At 39.6% G+C, this 22,001-nt stretch overlaps 1 protein-coding gene across 1 annotated transcript in view; it reads right to left on the bottom strand.

The window, feature by feature from the left end:
- Positions 1–4,909: 4,909 nt before the first annotated feature.
- TG (thyroglobulin) overlaps positions 4,910–22,001 on the bottom strand; it is a 153,076-nt gene continuing 135,984 nt past the window's right edge. The window contains exons 46-48 of the mRNA XM_065668978.1: positions 10,921–11,061; positions 9,791–9,981; positions 4,910–5,252 (exon numbers count right to left, since the gene is read on the bottom strand). Coding sequence (XP_065525050.1) covers positions 5,137–5,252; positions 9,791–9,981; positions 10,921–11,061 — 448 coding nt within the window. The 3' untranslated portion in view covers positions 4,910–5,136. The remainder of the gene's footprint in view (positions 5,253–9,790; positions 9,982–10,920; positions 11,062–22,001) is intronic.

The following is a 22,001-nucleotide window of genomic DNA, read 5'->3' as shown; positions in this document are numbered from 1 at the left end:
CCTGGAATCTAAGGGTCTTTCTTAGGCAGCTGGAAAACTAGGAGAGGGAGCTAACATTGTCATGAGCAAAGGCCGTGCAAGAGGATTCACATCTGCAGGGGCAGAAACTAGAGACCGGTCAGCTTTGGGCCAGATCAGTGTCATGGAAATAGAAGCTGAAAGCAGTGATTATAACACTTCCTATTAACTGAATTCTCTCACCGCATGAAACGTATATAAAATCCCTGCTAGGAGGGCATCTATGTTTCAAAGACCAAACAAGAACCACGTGGAGGATCTTTGGCTTTGTGATCATGTTTATTTGTTTAGTTTCATCTAGGGAGGAGCAATGGTCCCTAAATCTGCAATTACTGCTGTATAAGCCAGTGCTATATACTGTAGCTGAAGCAAGCTAGAGACAATATGAGCCTTTCATACAATAGAGAGCATTGGCTGTGACGCTGCTACAGTGAAAGACTGAGGCACTAAATTTAGCCAAGAGAAGTATATGATGTGGGTCCCTGCAATAGGAGGAAGACAATCGTGATGTTCCAGCTGTATGTGTCAAGTAATTATAAAAACAATTAATGTTCCAGCATTTCCATTTAGTCAGTTGTTTTCTTTCCAACTCCCTATGGTAAAATCCTTCTAATACTCTACATTTATTTTTCCTGTTCCCTAATATCTCCTGTGAAAATGAATCACACAAAATGCAGTAGGTTAGATATTCAAGCCTTAAAACACGACGTAACTCATCTTCATATACAAAGAGGTTCTGATGGTTTGTCTTTCAAAAGTTCCGATTAAATAACTTCGTTAGAATTAACCTGGTTTCTCTGTGTGTGTGTTCATAAGGAAGTTCCAAAGGATGCTCAGCTTCTAATAAATGACAGCTATTTCCAGTAGGAGGGAGGAAAGTATGGCTCTACTCAGCACGCTTCTGTGCATTGTTTCACTACCAGATCACTGAAGTTGTTGGTATTTCAGCTTAAAGCACAATGACCTAAATAGTCTGAGAATGTATTTTTCTGACTAAGAACTGTATGTGGGAGCAGACTTGGCCTCCCAATAACACTAAAGCTAAAGTCTCCTGACCTCTCTGTCAGTCAGCCCACACATAGGCTTTTCTAATTAAATCTCCTTATTGGATTTGGCTGGGCTATTTCTAACAGTGCGGTTCCCCATAAGGAAGACTGTATCACTTCTCTTGCTGCAAAAGTCACTTCAGATTTCAAAGGTATTTGAGCTGAAGGACCCAGGATGAAAGATGGGTGAAATATGGGATTAAATGAACACATGGGATCTTGAAACTGCATTTGTCTGCATTAGAATGAACATTGGCAGAAGTGAGTTAAAATATGTATGGAGAATGAACAGGACTAGCATAAGGGAACTGGGAAAGAGTATTGCTTTTTTAAAGGGGGAAACAAATAGTGGGCTATTGAAAAGAGGGTGAGGGCTTCTAGGAAACCTAGAGAGAGACAGAACAGTCTAAAGAACTGAATCCAGTACAACAGGGGAGTTTGGGCCAGTCAGCCTCTAATGAAATAAACATATTTTACAAAAAAAATCCATACTTAAAAAGGCTCTTTTACCAAACTGACAGTCGAGCTGCATACCTCAGGAGGGGAGACCTAAAAGCCCTGTCATACCTAGCTACCTACCAAACCTACCCTATGACTGTCATTGTAACGAGGATGCTGATGCCAACCTTATAAGTTCAGCCATGCCAAGTGCAAGGTCCTACACCTGGGTCGGAGCAATCCCAGGCACAGCTACAGGTTGGGCAGAGAAGAGATTCAGAGCGGCCCTGCAGAGAAGGACTTGGGGGTGTTGGTCGATGAGAAAATGAACATGAGCCGGCTTCAGTGTGTGCTCGCAGCCCAGAAAGCCAACCGTATCCTGGGCTGCATCAAAAGGAGTGTGACCAGCAGGTCGAAGGAGGTGATCCTGCCCCTCTACTCTGCTCTTGTGAGACCTCACCTGGAGCATTGTGTGCAGTTCTGGTGTCCTCAACATAAAAAGGACATGGAACTGTTGGAACAAGTCCAGAGGAGGGCCACGAGGATGATCAGGGGACTGGAGCACCTCCCGTACAAAGACAGGCTGAGAAAGTTGGGGCTGTTCAGCCTGGAGAAGAGAAGGCTGCGTGGAGACCTCAGAGCAGCCTTCCAGTATCTGAAGGGGGCCTATAGGGATGCTGGGGAGGGACTCTTCATTAGGGACTGTAGTGATAGGACAAGGGGTAACAGGTTAAAACAGGGGAAGTTTATATTGGATATGAGGGAGAAGTTCTTTCCTGTTAGGGTGGTGAGACACTGGAATCGGTTGCCCAGGGAGGTTGTGAGTGCTCCATCCCTGGCAGTGTTCAAGGCCAGGTTGGATGAAGCCTTGTGTGGGATGGTTTAGTGTGAGGTGTCCCTGCCCATGGCAGGGGTGTTAGAACTAGATGATCTTGAGGTCCTTTCCAACCCTAACTATTCTATGATTCTATGCTACAAGACTAAGCTGCTGAGTTCGTAGGTCAAAGTTAAAACCTTTTCTCAAATTCCAGAGGCATATCTTGGCTCAAGGTGTAGCTGAATAGTGAGTGGGGAAAGATTATGTATTTGGCTTTCACTAACATGAGTCAATACTGAAACCTTTTAAATCTGTCTCTTATTTACCAGCTCCATGGGCAACAGATTAATACTGGGGTTGCTGTGTACCATAATTAGTTCTCAAAGACATTTAATTTTGTACATTATATTTTATGCTTTATGATACTGTAATACAGAAGACAGTAATTCACAACATTATGAAAGGAACCCTGTTGAGCTGAACATTTCCTGTTGGAGTTACTGAATTTATTGGAGATGTTTGCATTTTTCCTTAGAATTTGATGGTTTAGAAGCCAATTTAGATTAACTACTTTTTGGGGAAGCTGGCCTGTTTGGAATGGCACTACCAAAGTTGGTATACACAGCAGTGAAAAATATTCATCTGCATTTTTATTTGTAAATACTCATTTACATAAAATAATAATTAAAAGCATATGTTTTCTTGTTTATAGGATTTAAATGATTTAGGCATTATATTTAGCACTCAGTGTACAATAGCTTTTTTACGGTCTCTTTAACAGAAGCTATGGGATATTGGATTGATTCTTCAAAACCACTAAGTCTCACAGTCCATCAGCGTAACAGCCTGGCATATGGCTATACCAAGGCCATTCTCCACAAACATTAGCCCATTTAACATCAGTATTTCACAGGGATTTGGCTGAAGTTCTGGAATATTTAATTTTTTAGAAGAGAACAAAGGAACAAAGATCATTAGCTGGGAAAAGATGAGTCTGTGTCGTGATTGAAATATAGAGGACAGGCATTTAGTAAAGTGACCTAAAACACTTTTAGATGAGTTATAATCCATTTAACAGTGAACTTTTCACATTTGCTGAAAAATTTTATATATATATATATACACATATATATATACACTATATATATATCATAAGAAAGATTTACAGGACTATTAAGATCAAGCTAAGGAGGACCAGGATGCTGTCATTGTGGAAACTGGATGACAGAACTAGAGAAACCCACATTTCTTTAACCAAACTCACTGTTACATTAATATGGTATATATTGTATATATGAATATGATATATACTGTATATATACTGTAGCTCAGTTTTACTGCATATGTGGACACACGTAAAATCATACCTGTTATTAAACCAAGTTTTGGGAGAGTGCTTTAAGTTTTAAATAGAATCAATTTGACATCGATTTCCAGGAGCCGTCTCAGGAAAAATTAAACCCAGTTTTGGCCAAGGAATGAGAACTGCTGCATCTATAGGTGGTGCAAAACAAGCGTCCTCTGTTGAGCTGTGCCACTAAGATCTGGGCTTCTTAAAAAGTTCCTAAATCTTTTTTCCATTACCAGTCAGCTAGGAAAGGTAGAGATAATGATGGAAAACACACTTTGACTTCTCCATTTCACTTTCTTATATTTCACCAATTAACAAACTTCTTGATTCTTCTGTTCTTTTGATAGTTTATTGAACAGGATATAAATGTAAGAACTATGAATGTTAGCTTTTTTTCTAGCTACGTAAAATCTGTGGAAACCTGGATACACGGCAGACAGCAGGAACTGCTCATGCACTGGCAGAGGTCCCAAGCAGCGAACAAAACCTTATGACTTGTTTTATTAAATCATTTCAACACTGCACAAGAAATTTGGGTCCTACTGAAATCAATGGAAACTTTGCTGCTAGTTTCAGAGCAACCTTGATTTCACTCATGGTTCCTAAGTATCATGTACATGTGTGTGATAAACTGTCAAATGAGGATTATCTGATGCCAAATGATCCTAGCAATGTACTAACAACCTAACCCAAACTACCTTCAGAGCCATTAGAGGTACCCTACAATGCGCTTTTCCATACACTTCCAAAAATATTCTGTACCTCACCTTACAAAAGAGAAATGTTCCAAAGACAACATATTCTAAACTTTAATTCACATATGCTTCATAATATCTCTCTTGTGTGTTGTGCTTTATCAAAATGGTCTTATATATTTTTTCACAGCTGATCATGAGTCGAATATAGCATGTTCATGTGCCTGACTTCACAACAACACACACAATGCATACTCTTGATTCCCTTCTTACATCATTCTTCCTTGTTCCAACTCCTTCCCTTTTTGAGGCTTTTTAATTTTCTTCAGAATACCAAACCAGGCTCCCACTCCTATCAGCAGCTTGTGATAGGATGAGTAATAAAAAAGAACAAGTCAGATATGACATCTAGGAAAGCTGAGCCTCATCAGCTGAGGGACTTCTCAGCGTTTCAATGTACATCCTTTCTTGCTGGTGGTACTACAGTGTGTTGGCATTGGGGTAGTTGCAAGAAATGAAGTCCAAGGACATTTGTTTTGGTTTTACAGGTTTTATTGATAATCCATTATTTAAATTACCATTTCTTTCGACCTAAAATAACAGCTGTAGGACTTATTTTGTGACATATTCAACAATTTTCTTGGAAAACTACTTATTTGAAAGGTCTACTTCAGTTATTCAGAAAGTTAACTAAAGGAAGCAACTGGTTCATCTGATGTGACACAGTTGCATGGATATACGATTGCGTGACAAACCCACTGTGACTTTCCATCATCTGCTGTAAGCCACCTCGTCTCCCAGTGGCTGGCTTTCTGGGGAGGTAAGTCCTTCACTGGAAGCTTCACTAGGGCTGTTTTCAGCAGATGGTTCTCCATTACTTGCACTTCCTGAAAAGACAATATTATTAAGATGAAGATTAATTTCACATCTTTGATACAGCAAACTAGAAGGGGTACGCTTTGTCAATGACACTTAAGAGCCCTTTTCTGGAGCTATAAATGTTCAGGAAGCTATTGTTCCCAGCTTGCAGTCCATTTGCAGAATGCTTTAGGGTAATGGCATATCACCTAATGGTAATTAAGTATTATGCTTCCAGAATGCTTTAAATAACTACATTTGGAATGCACTCCACTTGTGCAAGATTCGTTCTTTCTTTTTTGTATTATCTCCCAATACTTACCTACCGGGCAGGAAATGTGGGTAACATCATTTTTTTCTCTGTCTGGAATACATGAAGAAGCCACCTCCTGTGATAGATGTCTTCTTCATCATTCTTTACCTGTTATGATTTTGGTCTCCAACCCTATTTCAGTAGCGCAGTTTCTTCAACAACACTGAACTGAGCCAAGGAAGTGTACTGATGGTGCTTATTTAATGTATCCTAGACACAGTGCTCACAATGCTGTCCCTCATACTAAAGAAATCTGTTTACTAGTGGAGATTTCCAAAAGGAAGGTGTGAATAGAATGGGTAAAAGATGAATGTTAACCACAACATTCCTGATTTGGTCTTGATTCAAGTCAGAACTATGAACACTGTTGCTTTATTTGGGCTCTTATGTGGCTTCTACACATGGTGTCTCAGAGCCAATTGTGAAGGCTTCAGCTTTGCTAGCTATTGAGTTTTCTACAGGTGAGGTCCAGTCTGGCTAACTTGGACACATAAAGTATGAATAAATGTCTAAATTTAGGCACATGAGGTAGGCAGACAAGATTTTGAAGATACTAAAGGTAGCTCCTTCCCAGTTGCAACACTGTTTGCAGAGGCACTTATTTTAGGAGGACTGGTTCTGTTTAGACACCAGTTAGATGAGTAAGAGATGTAGAATGGATCCAAGTCTACCTGTCTGGGATGCAGTGAGAGGCCCCTTATAAAGGGACTCACTGTTAGGCAGAGCAGTCTACCACACTATGCAAGGGGAATTTTAGCATTCAGACATACTGTCTGAACATGCATAAATATTATGGAGCTCCTGTTTTCAAATGAATTTCAAGTTGTTAACACATTCCCTGGAAAAAGCCATCTACAGCTTTTTTCCACAATGGCCACACTTCTTGTTTCTCATTTTGATGTTTCCCATGGAAACCATCATGATTCAGAATATAAAGCATGTCTTTGAAATGCAACTATGGGAACTTCATTTACTAAACCCAAAGCTTTTCAAGCATCATCACGTTCATAATTCCCCAGGTAAACTGCCCCCTAAAATGCCAACTTTACAAACTGTTTTTCAAACAGAACTTCAACAGATTTATAGATCATCTGCAATAAAGCAGATTCAAACTTTCCTCCATAATTTGTAAAGTCACTACCAGCAAAGACCATGAAGAATCATTGCATTTATGCCACAACTTTTGTTAAATTGTCTTAAATTCCAACAACATAGATTTTAATTATGTGTCAGGAACTAGCAATACATTCTGTCATCAAATAGAGCAGTCTGATGACAAAATGAAACACCTACTTCAAAAATGTTTTTACTAAATGGAAAGAAAATTATGGGTAATAGTTAAGCTGGATCTATGCGCAACAGCTTCTAGATCTAGCAGTGAATAACCTAAAAGACATGTAACTTCAGCTGTATAAGAGAATCTAAATATGAGAGGCTTTGTTCCAGAAGCTTCAATTTATGAGTTACCCCTAATTTGACATTTCTAAGTCAAGACATTTCACATAGTGGTAAACAAAAGATCAAGAAAAAAATGCGAAAAGCCAGTTGCAGTTAAATTTTATGAGCACTGGTTTGTCCTGTTAGTCTCCATTTTACTCAAATGCTGTTTTCTTTTTGCTTATAGATCACAGATGATATATGAGGCTGGAGAGATATTGATTTGAAGGAAGAGGTGAGAGGGACAAAACCCTAAGATTCATCACGGTTGAGATTGCATCAAAATAGACCCGCTCTCTCTACAGCTTTGCACTTGGATGCGAAAACAATTGTTTCTTCAGCAATGCCTCTTGCTGACACACTTGTAAACTCCATCTTCTTCGCGTGAGGCAACCAATTGCAACCCACAACTGAGATTCAGCAGTCAGAATGAACAGTGTATCATACAGTCCAAAAACACTATTATGAAACTATATAATTATTAAAAAGCAGGAAACTGCTGTTTTCTCCACTAAGTATGTGTTAGATTGGATCTCACAGTAGCTGACTGACAAATAGTTCCCCGTCAGAATGGAAAGCCAGGTACATCATCCAAAACCCCCAAAACCTCATTTCAGTTCTTTTGACCGAACTTATCCTACAGTCTCACCAGCCTACTCCTGCAGAATCTGACGTCTGAGAGCAATGCAAGTGATGAACTTATACTGATGGACTGACACTGCTTTGGCATGAATTTCTGCACAATCTCCTCTTACAAAGAAATTGAGTGTGCTCAGCCATCAGCACCATGCAGACCTTCTAGCTGAACTGATGGAAGTTATGAATCTTTTTTCACAAGAAGGAGGGCTCAGAATTTTATCAAGAGACTGACAGCACAAGTCTCTGTAAGTTCATGCTGTGGTCTGAAGCAGAAATGGTTTTCATGTGATGGTTATTTAAATAGAAGCCATATAAGAAGCTTCACTGTTCCAGGGTCAGATGAAATTAAAGATGACTATCAAAGCAAGGTGACAAGCCAATGGTGCTATGAGATGGAATTTAGCCAAAGTCAGCTGTGTAGCTCCATTACCATGGTGATAAGGCCAAGCAAATACTGGCTTGAAGAGCAGGCAATATTTGCTTGCAAAATAACATCCTGACATGTACTTTTTAAACCTTCTCCTTGACAATCTATACTCCATAAATCTCGCACTGTGTGGCTTGTTTTTAAATAAATGACTCATCTTTGTGAACTCTTTCAGTGTGTTTTTCTCTTCCTTTCTCGATTTTAATGTTTAACATCCAAGTTCTTGGTTTTGGCCAGTGATGGAGGCAGGATATTGAGCTAGGCAGACCATTGGACTGAAAAACACATGAATGTTCTGCTTTTATGCAATTTTGGATGGTTGAAACCTTCTCCATCTCAAAAAGAATGTGTTCTGGTACGTATTTTCCCACCTTTTGTGGGGGGTTTCTCTAAGCACTGGGAATAGCCTCTGTCCGTGGTGCTCAGCCCACAGTTGTTCTGACGGAGCTGTGACTTCAACACATTGTGACACTACACAGTCATAATGATGTATGAATAATTCCCCAAAGATCTAGAAACTATAACTGGGACTCTCTAAACATCAGAATCAAGCTTTTCAAATTAGGAATATCTTGACCAGCATAAAGAGAGATCAAAATAGCCCCTCTGAGCTTAAAAGACATTGTTGGATACCAGGAAATGGACAAAGAGGCCTACAGCAATACCTTGAGTCCACTTCTGAAGAAAAATGAGTAATGATTCAGGTTTTCTCTTGACCAAGAGCATTGATGCTTTGTGTTTGTATCAGAACCATCAACTTCAATGTTCTGAGACACTGTAGTTTTGTGTCACTCAAACATCAGCCTCAGTCCATTTGAGATGGACTGTCAGGCATAGATAGTCTGAGTAGCTTGGTGTCTTGGAGAGTACATTTTGTTCTCAGAAGTGCAACTGGCCTCCAGAGCAGAAAGGGCCTGGACTGTGCTCTCTGAGATGAGTCCTTAGGACATAAAAAAACACTTGTAAGCTTGCAGGCCTCCAACAATAATTCAAAACATCTCTGCCTGCCAAAAAGGGATGGTTTTCTCTTCTTTCCCTGAGGCTATCCAAATTTATTTACAAGACACACAGACACCAAGGGGAGTTTATTTACCAGAATAAATTGAATGCTCAGGAAAGAGCAGCAGCCTGAAATCTTAGCAGAGTTGGTTTTATTGTCCTAAGCAGTAAGAAAACAATTGGAGGAATCTCACATCTGCATTGAAATCCAGGGAGACAAACTGATATATAAGGGGCATAGCCAGCACAGCTATAAGAGAAACCAAAGAAGCTGATACAGTGAGAAGTCAAAGCATGCAGGATCCATAACGAGATGTATTTAAAGCCTCAGTTACAGCTTTACAGTTGGTAGACACTATTGTGTTCCTCCTAAGTCGTATTAATCTCAATACACTCATATTAGGTGCTTCCAGCAGACAAAAGAGGCCTGTATACCTAGTCTTCCAATTTAGTCAAAGTTTATATTATGGCTGCAAATAGTATCAGAAGATCATTATTCATCATATCTTCTGTCGTCATGGTAGGAAGATCTCTCTAAGTCTAAATCCAGGACAATGAAACTTTATTACATACTATCTGCTGTACTACATCCTTTCAGTCTCAGGAGAGTCTTAACTATATACCCTGGACAATGCAAAATGTTTAATTTATGAAAAGTATTTTTACACTCTGACATAACAGGACTAAAGTCAGAGGAAATCATTAAGCAGAGAATTTAGGTTTTATTGAATGACAGGAAACATTCTGCTCACCTGTGAGTGCTCTCAGTCTTCTGATATAATCAGACCAAAAGGAACAGTCAGCTTTTTTTAATCCTTTAAGAGTTGGCAAGGAAACAGTGAACTCCTTGTAGTTATCACCATCATCATTTGGCAGATACATAGGCCAGGGAGGCAGCACCTCTGACATTCTCCTTGAGAAATTATGAGGATAGTTTGGATTTCTAGCAGAATAGGAGAAATGATCATTAGAAAACAATGAGGTGAACAGTAAAATGCAGAAGAAGATTGGCTAGGTCAAGGAAATGCATATCCAGTCCCTCTGACCAGTAGGGTTGAAATTCAGTCCAGTCTGGTGAATCATTCACAGTGTCTCACCTGCAGTAACTTGATCACTTCCTAAGGAATAGGAAGTGTTTGGACAGACACAAGCTTATAAATACACTTAACAGTCCCTGTCCCAGAGCAACCCAAGGTCCTCTAAAAGTCACAGTTCCCACACTAGCTTTCCTGAGATACTCATTCTTGAGCATGGCCACAGGGCCACAGCACAGTAAAGCTAAGGGCTATTCACATAGTTGGTAAAGGGTGCAGTACATCTCATATGCTTTCCCCTTTCTTATGGGAATAAGGGAACTCTTAGAGAGACTTCAGAACTGGGGTTCTAGAAATAAGCTCTGGAAATAACACCAAGGCCTTTGTAGCCTTCATGTATTCCAGTAGAATTTGCAGCTGCCGTGGAGATAAAATTCCTATTACTTCTAGCTAAGTGTCATACTACAGATCTTTGATATCTGCTTGACAACTTGGCCATGACTTCCTATCAAAAAAGTCATGGCCAAGTCATTTTCTGGTCTTGATAGGACAAGAGGAAATGGCCTCAGCTGTGTCAGAGGAGATTCCCTGGAAGTATTCACGAGTGTAGATGAGGCATTTAGTGACATGGTTTAGTGGTGAACTTGACTGTGATGTGGTAATGGTTGGACTTGATGATCTTAAAGGTCTTTTCCAAACTAGTTGATTCTATGGTTTTATGATTCTAAAAAAAAACCCTCTGTAGGACTACAAATTGCTAGAGGAAATGGAGGCTACCTGAGTAGCCAGATCCCTCTACTTCTCGTCCCTTTTTTAATCACAGCAATTCTTAAATGTCACATACTTACCCAGAGTTCACAAAATTGGAGATATACTGCATAATTTGCAAGGAAAGGCTCTTTTCTTGCAGTGTAAATTGGTCTTCGTACTTTGGGTAGAATGGCAGTCCAAATGCATACTGAACATCCAACAAGAGCTCCTGACCTGAACTGTAAAGATATTTGTATAAAGATAATCAAAGGCATTATCTATTTATTTTGGGGGAGAAAAGGAGCTAATTAAATTCTGAAAATAAAGCAAAGTTTTAAATCAATGACCATTAGTTAGAGTGTGGTTAGCCGTAGCGCTTCTTGAAATCAGAACATGAAAGAAGAGCAAGCAACAGAAGGAGAATTTGCCATGAAGTTAATGGAAGACAGGAGGGCACATTTTCTAAGTTAACTGGAAATATAAGAGAAAGTGATAGAGGGAGAAAGCCACTTGGCTATTCCTGAAATTCCTGTTAAATTTTGTGCAGATTTTCACTAAAATTAATTTCAGAAAGTGGAAGCAAGTGGTGACAGGGAATCTGGCAGCCATGATGGAAGGTTAATTATGGTTTATTTCACAGACTTGGAATAAAATCCTGGCCCTTCTTAACAGCAACTGGAGTTTTTCCATTGAGTTCATTTGGGCCAGGATTCTGCCCCAAATCTTTGGATAAGAAAAGAAGTAATAGGAGATGTTTATGAAGATTTCTCTTAGACATAGTTTTAATCTAATTTCTCTGCTGGCTGGGTGGTTTTGGTGCATACAGTCTGTTCTCCCCAAGTTTTATATGTCAGTCAAGTCAAAGCCACTTGAGATAATTACCTAGATCAGATTTAAGAAAGAAAAGTTGTTGTGAAATTCCATGTAATAATTAACACATATAATGAGGAATATTTCAACAAGTCAGAGACAAGACTGGCCAAGCAAGATAACACTTGTAGGACCTAGTAGCAAAGGTTACACAAGTCAACATCCTCAAGTCCTGCAGAAAAACAGTGGCCAGCTTCTACTAATAAAGTTGTAACTAAACTATGCTCAACACATAGCTTTGAACCACAGCTCAAAAGGAGACATTTCTGGTACGGTCCAATTCCGTTTTCTATATCCCACATCTAGACAAAGGTCTTATTGACTTGGTTAAAGGCAGACAACATCAGGGGACCTGGGAGAAGGAACAGATGTGAAACAGGAATAAACAATCCCAGATCCACTCAGCAAGATTCCATCGCAGTAGCTGCAGAGGCTGTTGTCAAAATGTGGCACAACTGAAACTATTTTATCTTTGGATAAATGAAACGCAGCAGTTTTGATATGACTCTGATTCTGCCTCTAATATGGAGCAAGGCTTGTAGTTCAAATGTTATGGGCAGGTGGGCTGAAAGCAAGACGACTCCTTTACATTTTATGAGTGGTGGCACAAAAGCCCCTGTTTTGAAAAACAAACACACAACCCTCTAAATGAAATACATCTTTGGTTGTATTTTCCTTGGTCTTATCATAATACCTCAGTAATACCTTGCATCTGGAAAGTGAATTATTCACAGATTATTCACCAAAAAAATGTAGAACTGAAACAAGATTAAAGCATATTTTTGTTCCCCAAATGTTTATAGAAGGATTAAGCAAGATCATAGTTTAATAATTTTGCTTTAAAAATAATTTGCTTGGCCCGGTATATTACAGCAATGTTTAGTGTCAGTATTGCAGCAGAGGTTCTATTTTTTTAAAGGATCTATTTTGTTTTCAATGAAGAGTCACTTCTGAATAGAATAGAGGACATTAAATTAGTTGAGATGCAATAAGGGACATATGTCCCCATTTAGGGAAGGCATCGCAGGGATGAACTTATCTTTAAATCTAAAACAAGTGAGCTGGGACGGAGGGTTTTCCCCCAAATGAGAGTGTGTTCCTATGTTTCTGGAGGTGAAAACTGTCAAGGTCACAGCCTAGAGTAAAATTCAGCAAACTCCTAAACACAGAACTTAAATTATCAGAATTGAAATTACCCGTAATTATCCAAATTGAAACTTATACAACTGCAATGGGCTTGATACAGAGACATAAGTAGTGGTACAAAACTCTACAATTTCATGGGCTGCTTTCAGTATTTCTAGTTGATGGTACCACACACCCTGGCAAATATCGATAGCAAGAAAATGAGAAAGAAAACATCAGGTTAAGAGGGCAAAAAGGCACATAAATACATGCACAGATCACTAAAGAAAACTGTAAAACATCTAGATGGCAGCTAGATGGAAAATATCAGGGTAACAATTCTGTCTCCTCCCTCTGACTCTGATCATCATCCATTACTGCCAAAGGGGAATGCAATATGGCCAGATATACCCAAACAAGGATTCTGGAGCCTTGGAGCTCTGTGCATACTCACTGGAGCACCAGATAGTTGACACTGTTTTCACTGGAAGAAATGTGGAGTAAGGGAGAGAACTGACAGGTAAGCATGTATAGCTTCGCTGTTGTACACTGCTTGCTCTGCAGGGAGGTTCTTATGTCCTAAGCTGCTCCAGACTGCACTCCTGACACTCCAGTGTGCCATATAGGTGGTTTAACAGCATCAGCTCTAAATGGAGAAATGCAGACCCCAGCAACTGGTGGGCTTCAGAGGAAAATATAATAAAAGGGAGACTGCAGAAACAGTGGCAAAAGAGATTTTGAGAGTGTTTTTAAGGAAGATAAGCTAATAGCAACTAACTTCCCCTACTTCCCCCTTTTCAATGAACAGATCTGTTATTTCAGCAACAGTAATGTATGCACTTAAATGTGAGGATGAAATCTTGGCTTGGTGACTTCACAGGACTATGCAGTTATCACTTCAGATCTTCTTTTCTTCATAAGATGTCAGCAAGTTTAGAAGCAGATTCCCAGCTCTTGTTCTGTGACAGTCCGACAGACTGGTAAATTGAGCCATGGGAAAGCTAGGAGCCAGACTCTACCACTTTGTTCCCACTGAAGTGAGCTCTCCTTGGAGAATTATTGCTTCACTTCAGAAGGAGGTGCTACTAGAGTTCACTTATCCAGTTTACAGAAAAACAGGTAGTAAAATCAGAAGTTTTGTGACATTCATAAGCCAACGGTTCAACAGCAGACCCTGAAATATCGCTTGCTGGGAATTTTAATTATCCAGTGCCAACCCATTTAATTGGGAAGGTATTGGTTCTGAGAAAATTTTCCTTAAGCCTAAGATGGAGTTTCCATTTAAATGTTTCCAAGTAAGAAAGAAAGGGATTTCTTAGCCATCAGATACTCCACCGCACTCTCTATTGAACTGTGGCTACTTTCACATGCAAAGAACAGCTTCAACAGGGACGAGTAAAAGATGGGAAGGTCAGACCTTAGAACAAAAAACACCCAGGTTATGCCCGATTTGGTTCAAATTCTTGTTCCAAGTCAAACAGAGCATAGATGTGACCCCAGATTTCCAACACTTGAAGTTACTTTCTTAACCACAAGCTTTTGGAGCAGTGAAAAAATAAAAGCAACACCCCTTAACCCAAGCCTCAAAAATTTTGTTTGCAGAATGGAATTGTCATTAATGGTATCCATAATCATGGCAGCCAGAGCAGAAGAACATGATCTGGCAGACCACCATGCTGTTGTACGTTACGTCTGAATGCACAACTTAGAGCTGGGGCTGCAGAGACCTCACACTGTGATCCGTTGTAAATTAGGACATAGATCTCATTTTGAACTTTGTCCTTGTTCGAGATCTGGCTAATTATTTCATACTGGAAACTCATTCTGATGATTAATGACTGACTATAGCCTAAGACTTCTCTTTTTTTTTTTCCCCTTTTGTTGAGAAATAGTTCTTACTCTCCCAATGTAACAATTTCAATAAATCTCAGTCTTTTGAGTCACAACTTCTATTCTTAGCTGGCTTAATGTAGTTTCTGGTTCTTTTTTAAAACTCCACACACAGATAGAAGCCAATATAAATTAACTCAAAATTCAAATGACATCCTATACAGTACCAAAATACCAAATTCCCACTGCTATCCAATCATTTAAACTTTAAAATAACAAGATAAACAGAATTCTAGCTAGAGTTCAGTCAGAGTTACCAGTAAATTACTCAGGATGAAAAAGAAAGCTGAAGAATCAGTTTGTCGTTAGTGGACAATGGGATGTTTGTCTATCATTCTTTTTAGCTGTGTGGGCCAAAAATGATAGCTATTTTATCCCTTGTAAAGCACAGATAACTATTTACAGAATGCTTTTCTAATATGCATTTTCTACAACTAGAAACTAATGTGTGGCCAACAGCTTCCTTTTCTTCTTGTGCTTTAGAATGTTTTACTGGTAACAAGGCAAAAGAACCACACAAATGGAAATACTAAGTTGTGGAAGAACTTGACACCACATCTTGAATAGTACATGAGAAGAATTTACTTGGTATTTTCACTTCAAAATCATTCTATCTTCATTGATACAAACAATTTTAGCCAATTCTTTTAACACTCCTTTTTGTATATTTTTTTATATTCAATCTACTGTCCATTTTATGATATTCCCTTTTTCACAAGGGAGTAATACTGTTTTGGCATTCTGGTTTTTTGGTTTTTTTTTTTACGAATGAGAAGACTGGGACAAATATAGTCTAGGACCTATATTTTTCAAGCCCAAGTCTGAAAAACCTTGTGTTGTCTCTGTTCGAACTGTCACTTGGCTTTAGCGAGAATAGCTCATTTATATGCTGATTCAATTCAACAGCACAGGTGAAACCCAGACTCACAGAGTTAATGATAAATCTCCTGTTGATTTGAGGCGAGATAGGATTTCATAACAACCATGTCCCTGGAGAAGAGAGTATGATTTATCTATAAAATGCCACTGACCGCATCATCCTTCTGTGTTTATTTTTCAATCAATTGATTTGGAATTAATTTTTGCAAGAAGTATTGGACATGCCGAATGTGGTATTTCCACACATCTACATTCTCTTCACACTAATGTACACATCTACATTCTCTTCACATTAATGTACACGTCTACATTCTCTTCTTATTAATACCAGCAGATTTGCAGACTAGCGTCAAGTATCCTAAGCTCTTAACAGGCCCCATGTCATCAATGTGTGGGAGAGGAGCAGTCTCTCAACACTGAACTTTGCCTGGACTGAAATGTCCATTTCAATTACAAGGAAAAATTATTATATACATATATATATATATAGAACACCACACATCTTATGAAAGGAAATAATACATGATTTCAGAGAGGAAAAAAGTAATCAAAGGATGGATATTTATAGAAATTTAATGAGCCAATGTAAGGCCTGGTGTGACCTCTGCAGTTCTTGGGATGCGTTTGGCTCACTGTGTCTCCTCACATTACAAAGCCCTGCCAAATAAATGGGGAAAAGCATGTGAAAAACAGATGAACATTTTTCTTTCTTCTTTTCAGGAAAATCAGGACATATGGAAAAAGCTTAACTCCTAACAGGATTAAACTGCCAAATTTATCCACCTTTGTAGAAAAAAGCCTTATAGATGATACATGTGACTTGCAAAAGTATCCTGGAGTTTGCTGTGTCTTTTCCACTTGAATTACTCCCAGTACACACAGTGTTCTACTTTGCATTATAGCTGTGCCAACTGAAGAAAACAAAACTGAAGTAGCAGATAATAAATTCAAGAACCTGAAAGCTCACACTAATTGAAAAAAAAAGAAAGAAAATCATAGATCTTCATGCAGGAAGAAAGTATTTTTATAGACATGTCAGAACTCCTAAATAACACAGATTACAGAATTCTGTCGGGGAATTACTGGATTAAAACCTTAGTAATAGGCATGTTGACACTTGAGTGCATCTTTGGGGACAGAAACTCATGCATTTGTTCAGTATGCCTACTTCTGAGCTGAACAAATGGATGAATTTCCTTTAAAAGATGATGCGCCCATCCAAAGACACCAGAGCACCAAGGAAGGTCTCTTTAGATATATGGACTTTCCGTTTAGCTTCTAGATTTTGTGGGAACAGCCATTCCCAGTGTAGCACATGTGGTTCCTGAATTTTGGTTCAATTAAAGTTGAGGTCTGCTTTTTTTGCGCTTGGTACTTTGCCTTTGCATATTTATGGCTAATTTCCAAGATCTGAAAAATCTACTAAATGATAACTAAACCACTCCATGGGAAGACAAAACAAATTGTCCAGACCCCAAGCCTTTAGCAACACAGAATCTAAACACTTGAGAATGGCATGACGTTGAATCAGTGGGAGAGCGTTTTCCTAGCTGCAGCTGACATAACACAATGGATAAGACCACAGGGATGACACACAATTCCAACAAGAAGAACAAAACAACAGGTTTTAGGAGATGATTGAGAGTACAGCCTTATAGAGAAAAACTACAAGCTATTGTTGCAGCAAGTGTATATTGCTGCCTAAAGTGATTCTGGTGCCTGCCTTTCTATGGAGGCAAGGTGCATCTTGTCACTGTTGTTGCCACCTCACCTGTGCCCTCTGTGTTTAGGTGAGTTTCTTTGAAGCCCAGAGCCATAACTTTCTGCCTACCTTCACAGCACCAGCTGACACTGTGGCCCCCCAGCCTGTGGGGTGCTCGTACTCATGGACTAACAGCTACAGTCAGGAGAAGAGCCTCAATTGGACAACAAGTGGTGAATAGATTAAAGGATAAGGATATGACTATTACAAAAGCAAAAAAGTAGAAAATCTTTAATTAAAGGGATATTAAGATATCAACAACAGCCAGAATTAGCAGAGCATATATAACAAATAGAAAATTAAAATACTTCAGATAGTTGAATGGGTTTATACAAAAACTTTTCTTAGTCACAATTTCTTTCCTTCAGTTACAGGAACCATAAAAAGTGTCACCGAAATCCAGCCAACTCGGAGCACTTGCACGGAGAAGTGTTTTGGCAGCTCACACCAACGTGCACAAGAGTGCACAGTCAGAACGTAAAGACCCAAATAAAATGGCTCAAAACAGACAATAGCTCATTAATCTCAGATGAATCTGTCCAGTGCACAGCAGTTAAAATCTTTTGTGACAATTGTAATGTTAATAAGATAGAGCTTCATTAAGTCTCAGTTTAGACTCCTCAGTGACAACCATAATGCTTTGCCATCCTGCTGCAGCTGATGATCTGGCCTACTCAGTAAGCAGAGCACTGATTTTTACCCACCATCTTTAAGATAGCATATTTGGCACCACAGGGTGACTTGGAAACTATGCTGGCATGGCAAGCAGTGCTAGTTCATATAATATGTCAAAATCACCCAGAAACCTCTTGGAGGGTGAACGAGGCAAATCTTTGTATGGTTAATAATATTATCCTCGTCAAAACATACTTCTGCTATCACATATTTCTTTACTGTAACTAAAGCTATACTCCAGCCCTCCTCACTAATCCTAGGCAATGCTGAGCAGTCACATTCCTCCCGCATTGTTTTGAATAAATGTTTACTCCGAGGCCTAAGTGTTCTCAAAGACAGAGAGAGAAAATGGCATCTGGGTTATGTATATATTTTTACCACAGATCATTAATGCAGGAGTTGGCTACACATCCCACTCCTTATTTAAATGGGAACTGAAGACTAAAGCAGACACACTTTCACGCCAAGCTCGGGAGAATGCTACCACGTGGAAGGAGGTATTAGTTTGCTCTCTGCAAGATCCATTCATCTATATGAAAACTGTCAGTCCACGGGTTTATGTGATTTTCCACGTGTGTCATAGACATCAGTTTAGAGTGGGCTTTTTAATCCTACCCCTGTAACTATGCATGCTGGAATGTGTGATGTGTATACATCTTAGAAACATCCAGCTGTGAGACAAACTTTTGCTAATTGGCTTGTACTGGTAAAAATTCCTCCCTGTTTAATAACTTTTGGTCTACTTTGCATCACTGCAGTTGGGTCTGTCTTTGCTGGCTGACTTCCTCCTCCTCCCTTGTTTATCTTGCTGTAAGTTATTAGGGGACTGCTCTATGTGAAACAAGAGGAAATACCATTACTTTTTCATCTCTGCATTTTAACTGCTGTGTTACACATTTTGGGGGACGCACATAGAGTGGAGAGAGGTGGCAGGGTAGAAACGGGTGAATGTGTTGCTTATTTTAGTGAATGCCCATTTCCCCAGCCAGAATATTTTATCTAACAGTAAATAGTCTTCCATTGTTGTAGTTATATGAAACACAATATTATTTTAATGTACTCTTTCCAATACCCCTCTGAGGTAGCTATTAGTAGTTATTATAGATAATTATCATCATCATCTTTCTGATATCTGTAACAAACACAAAGAGGGAAAGGTCCATATCCTGTGTAAACTGACATCTTAGGAAGAATTTAGACACCAAAGACCAAAAAAAAGAATCATCATTTTATCTCTTATGTTACCCAATGGACATAATACTAGAGAAGTTTCCATTTTTATAAGTAGAGATCTGTATCTCAGCAAACCAAGATGTGATTCAATATCAAATAGACTGAGAAATAATTTTTCTGTCAATTACCTATGAGTGATTAGGAACATCAAATGAGGTGTTCCTCCAGCTACAATGCGCTGGAGGGTATCTGATCCAGTATGGTGTACTTACAAAGCATCCTGTACATGACTACTATGTGCAAAGCATACTGTTGGCTATTGCATTCACTAACACAAAGAAACAGCGGTAACAGAGTTCTTCCATTCAGGAATTTAACAGCTAAAGTGTTTGCAGGCTCCCAGATTAAATTCTCACCTTCTAGCCTAAGCTGTACTTGATACCAGTACTTGCCTCTGTTCCTCCTAAGAAGAGTCACAGTTTCAAAGAACTTGGGAACTGTCAGGGCTTATTACTCCAGTGGTTAGGGAAGTACCTTGGGAATATGTGACATGGTTGCCAAATCTTTCTCTAGTATTGGTTTATGTGTTTTACTTGAAGGCTGTTTCATGTGCACTGTTGGTTTTAGTCTGGCAGGGCAAATGGCCAGTAATATTCCCAGGCACAGTGCTTTGTTGGTTTCAGAAACTGATGGCTTCTCAGTTTTTAGCACTTCTCCCATGTGAAGCTCCTACCCTCAACATCATCACATCATCGGCATGCAGTGAGGCTGCTGGACAGCCTGCAATGCATGTGTACTATATGCACTGGGAATGCTGTAGGGATGGGACGTGAGAGAGGTCGAATGGAAAAACCATGATGAAGAATAAGGAAAGATTCATTTAGGAATGAATGACAACAAAGTTTAAACAAAAAGCTTGCAGGATATTCAGCAGATGGCCTAGTGTGGGGTCTCTTGGGAAAACCAGGGTATCACTTCACAAATAGTCATGTCCTAGTGTCAGATGAGATCCTTCTGGACAGGGACAAGCTACATTTTGCAATTCCTGTTTAAGTGCTTGCCTTTGCAAGCTAAACATTTATTTTAATGGTAGTTAAGCATAAAGACAAAAGGAGTAAGAATGTAAAGGCAGCATACCAATTCAAGCTCATTTCTCCTTGCAAGTGGCTTAGCCTAAGGCATTTGAGCCTCTGCCTCACATTCCCACAAGATTCAGACAGCATACCGGCTTTGTTTATTCTTTTAAAGAGGGTTATGAAAAAGCAAACGAATAAGTTTTGCACTAAAATTTAAAGTAATTAGCTGGGAAGACCACTGACAACATAAATACTATTAAAGTGTGTAGCTAAGTGCTATGTAAACTACAGCTGCACTGGAAAGCACAAGGAGAGCTAACCAACATAAGCCCAAGGAGATCTTAAATAAGGCTAGATAGAAAAGGAAACTGTCATCAATTTAAAATCATTTTGTCAAAACCAGTGAGTCTAAGTTGTATAAGTACTACTTCATCTACTATTAAGTAAGGTCTTATCACAGATGACTGGCTCTCTATCATTCCTCAAAGCAATAGAAAACTTGTTAGCTAATTTGAGAAGGCTTCTTTTTGTGTGGCTGGATTTTTGGCATACCATGACTCAGCCCTGTTTGGAGCCTTGTAAAAGTCACTTATCTGAGCATACCAGTAGCCAAAGGGAGCACTGTGAACATTCCCACTGGAGCTGCCAGTGAAATAACAGCTCCCCAGGGATCAACTTCTCAGCTAAAAAGAAAGCGAGCCTGTGTTACCGCAGCATAATGGCCTTCATCTGTAACCTAGATCTTGGCTGGTTTCTTTCAAATGCTTTTTCACTATGCTATCAGGAAAGGGAACAACCTGCGCAGTTTGCGGTATCAAATGGTGCCCGTAGGAACCCACTGTCCCTCCTCTAAGCCCTTTTGGAGAAAGCCTGAGAAAAAGGAAAGGGTTTTAAGAGTCTTTCTTGGAGAGAGGCAGTACAGGCAGCAGTGAACAAGCACTGCTCCCTCATAAAGGAACAGTTAGAAGAGACCACCCCTGTGTGCCGTGCTGCCCTAAGGTGCGGATCCAGGGAACAGGAGGGTTATCGCCACTGCAGTTGCTGGTCATCCGGCCCTTGAGAGCAAGGGCCCATGGGGTACCATGATGTGTCCCATAGCAGCTCAAAGTGCTCAGCACTGCCTGCAAACATCAGCGTCTCATCATGACTTTTGGGAGGGGCTGGGTCTAAAATAAAACCAGGAAAGGTCAACTTAACAGCCTCTGACTACCAGCTTGTTCTGCGCCAAAGGGAACAAGACGTCTGCACCTCCTGCAGGCACTTAGACCTTTCTGTCTAGAATTTGATACAGCTTCTCCGGCTGAAAGTTTTCCAAGTAGATTTCTACCATGAAGGATGACAGAGAACCTGAGTCTGCAAATGCTTGTGCTCAAAAATATCTGTCCTCCCATGAAACAGTCTGTTGTCTGATCACAAGTCATGGTGCTGGAGCTGGAAGGAATAAACCCCAGAGCCCCTCCACACTGAAGGCCACTCAGTGCAAGTACAGTACAACTGCACTGACTTCAAAACGGGGCAGTGTTAAATTGAGTCCTTAGAAATTATTACCCCATTTATCTTGAGAGCTGTGGACTCCTGATGGCTTGAACCACATCCTGGTTCTTTACAGGAGATTTATCAGATGCAGAGTAGGAAACTAAAAGGCAATCTGGAACTGGCAAAGGTAGGCAAGTTGGAAAGGGGGAAATTAATTCAGATATCTAACTTGGAAAGCCTCAGTTCAGAAACA

This window comes from Lathamus discolor, chromosome 2 (genome assembly GCF_037157495.1).
Source record: "Lathamus discolor isolate bLatDis1 chromosome 2, bLatDis1.hap1, whole genome shotgun sequence".
In the NCBI taxonomy this organism is placed as follows: Eukaryota; Metazoa; Chordata; class Aves; order Psittaciformes; family Psittacidae; genus Lathamus; species Lathamus discolor.
The sequence above is the reverse complement of the archived record's forward strand: the minus strand, read 5'-3'. Positions and strand labels throughout refer to the sequence as shown.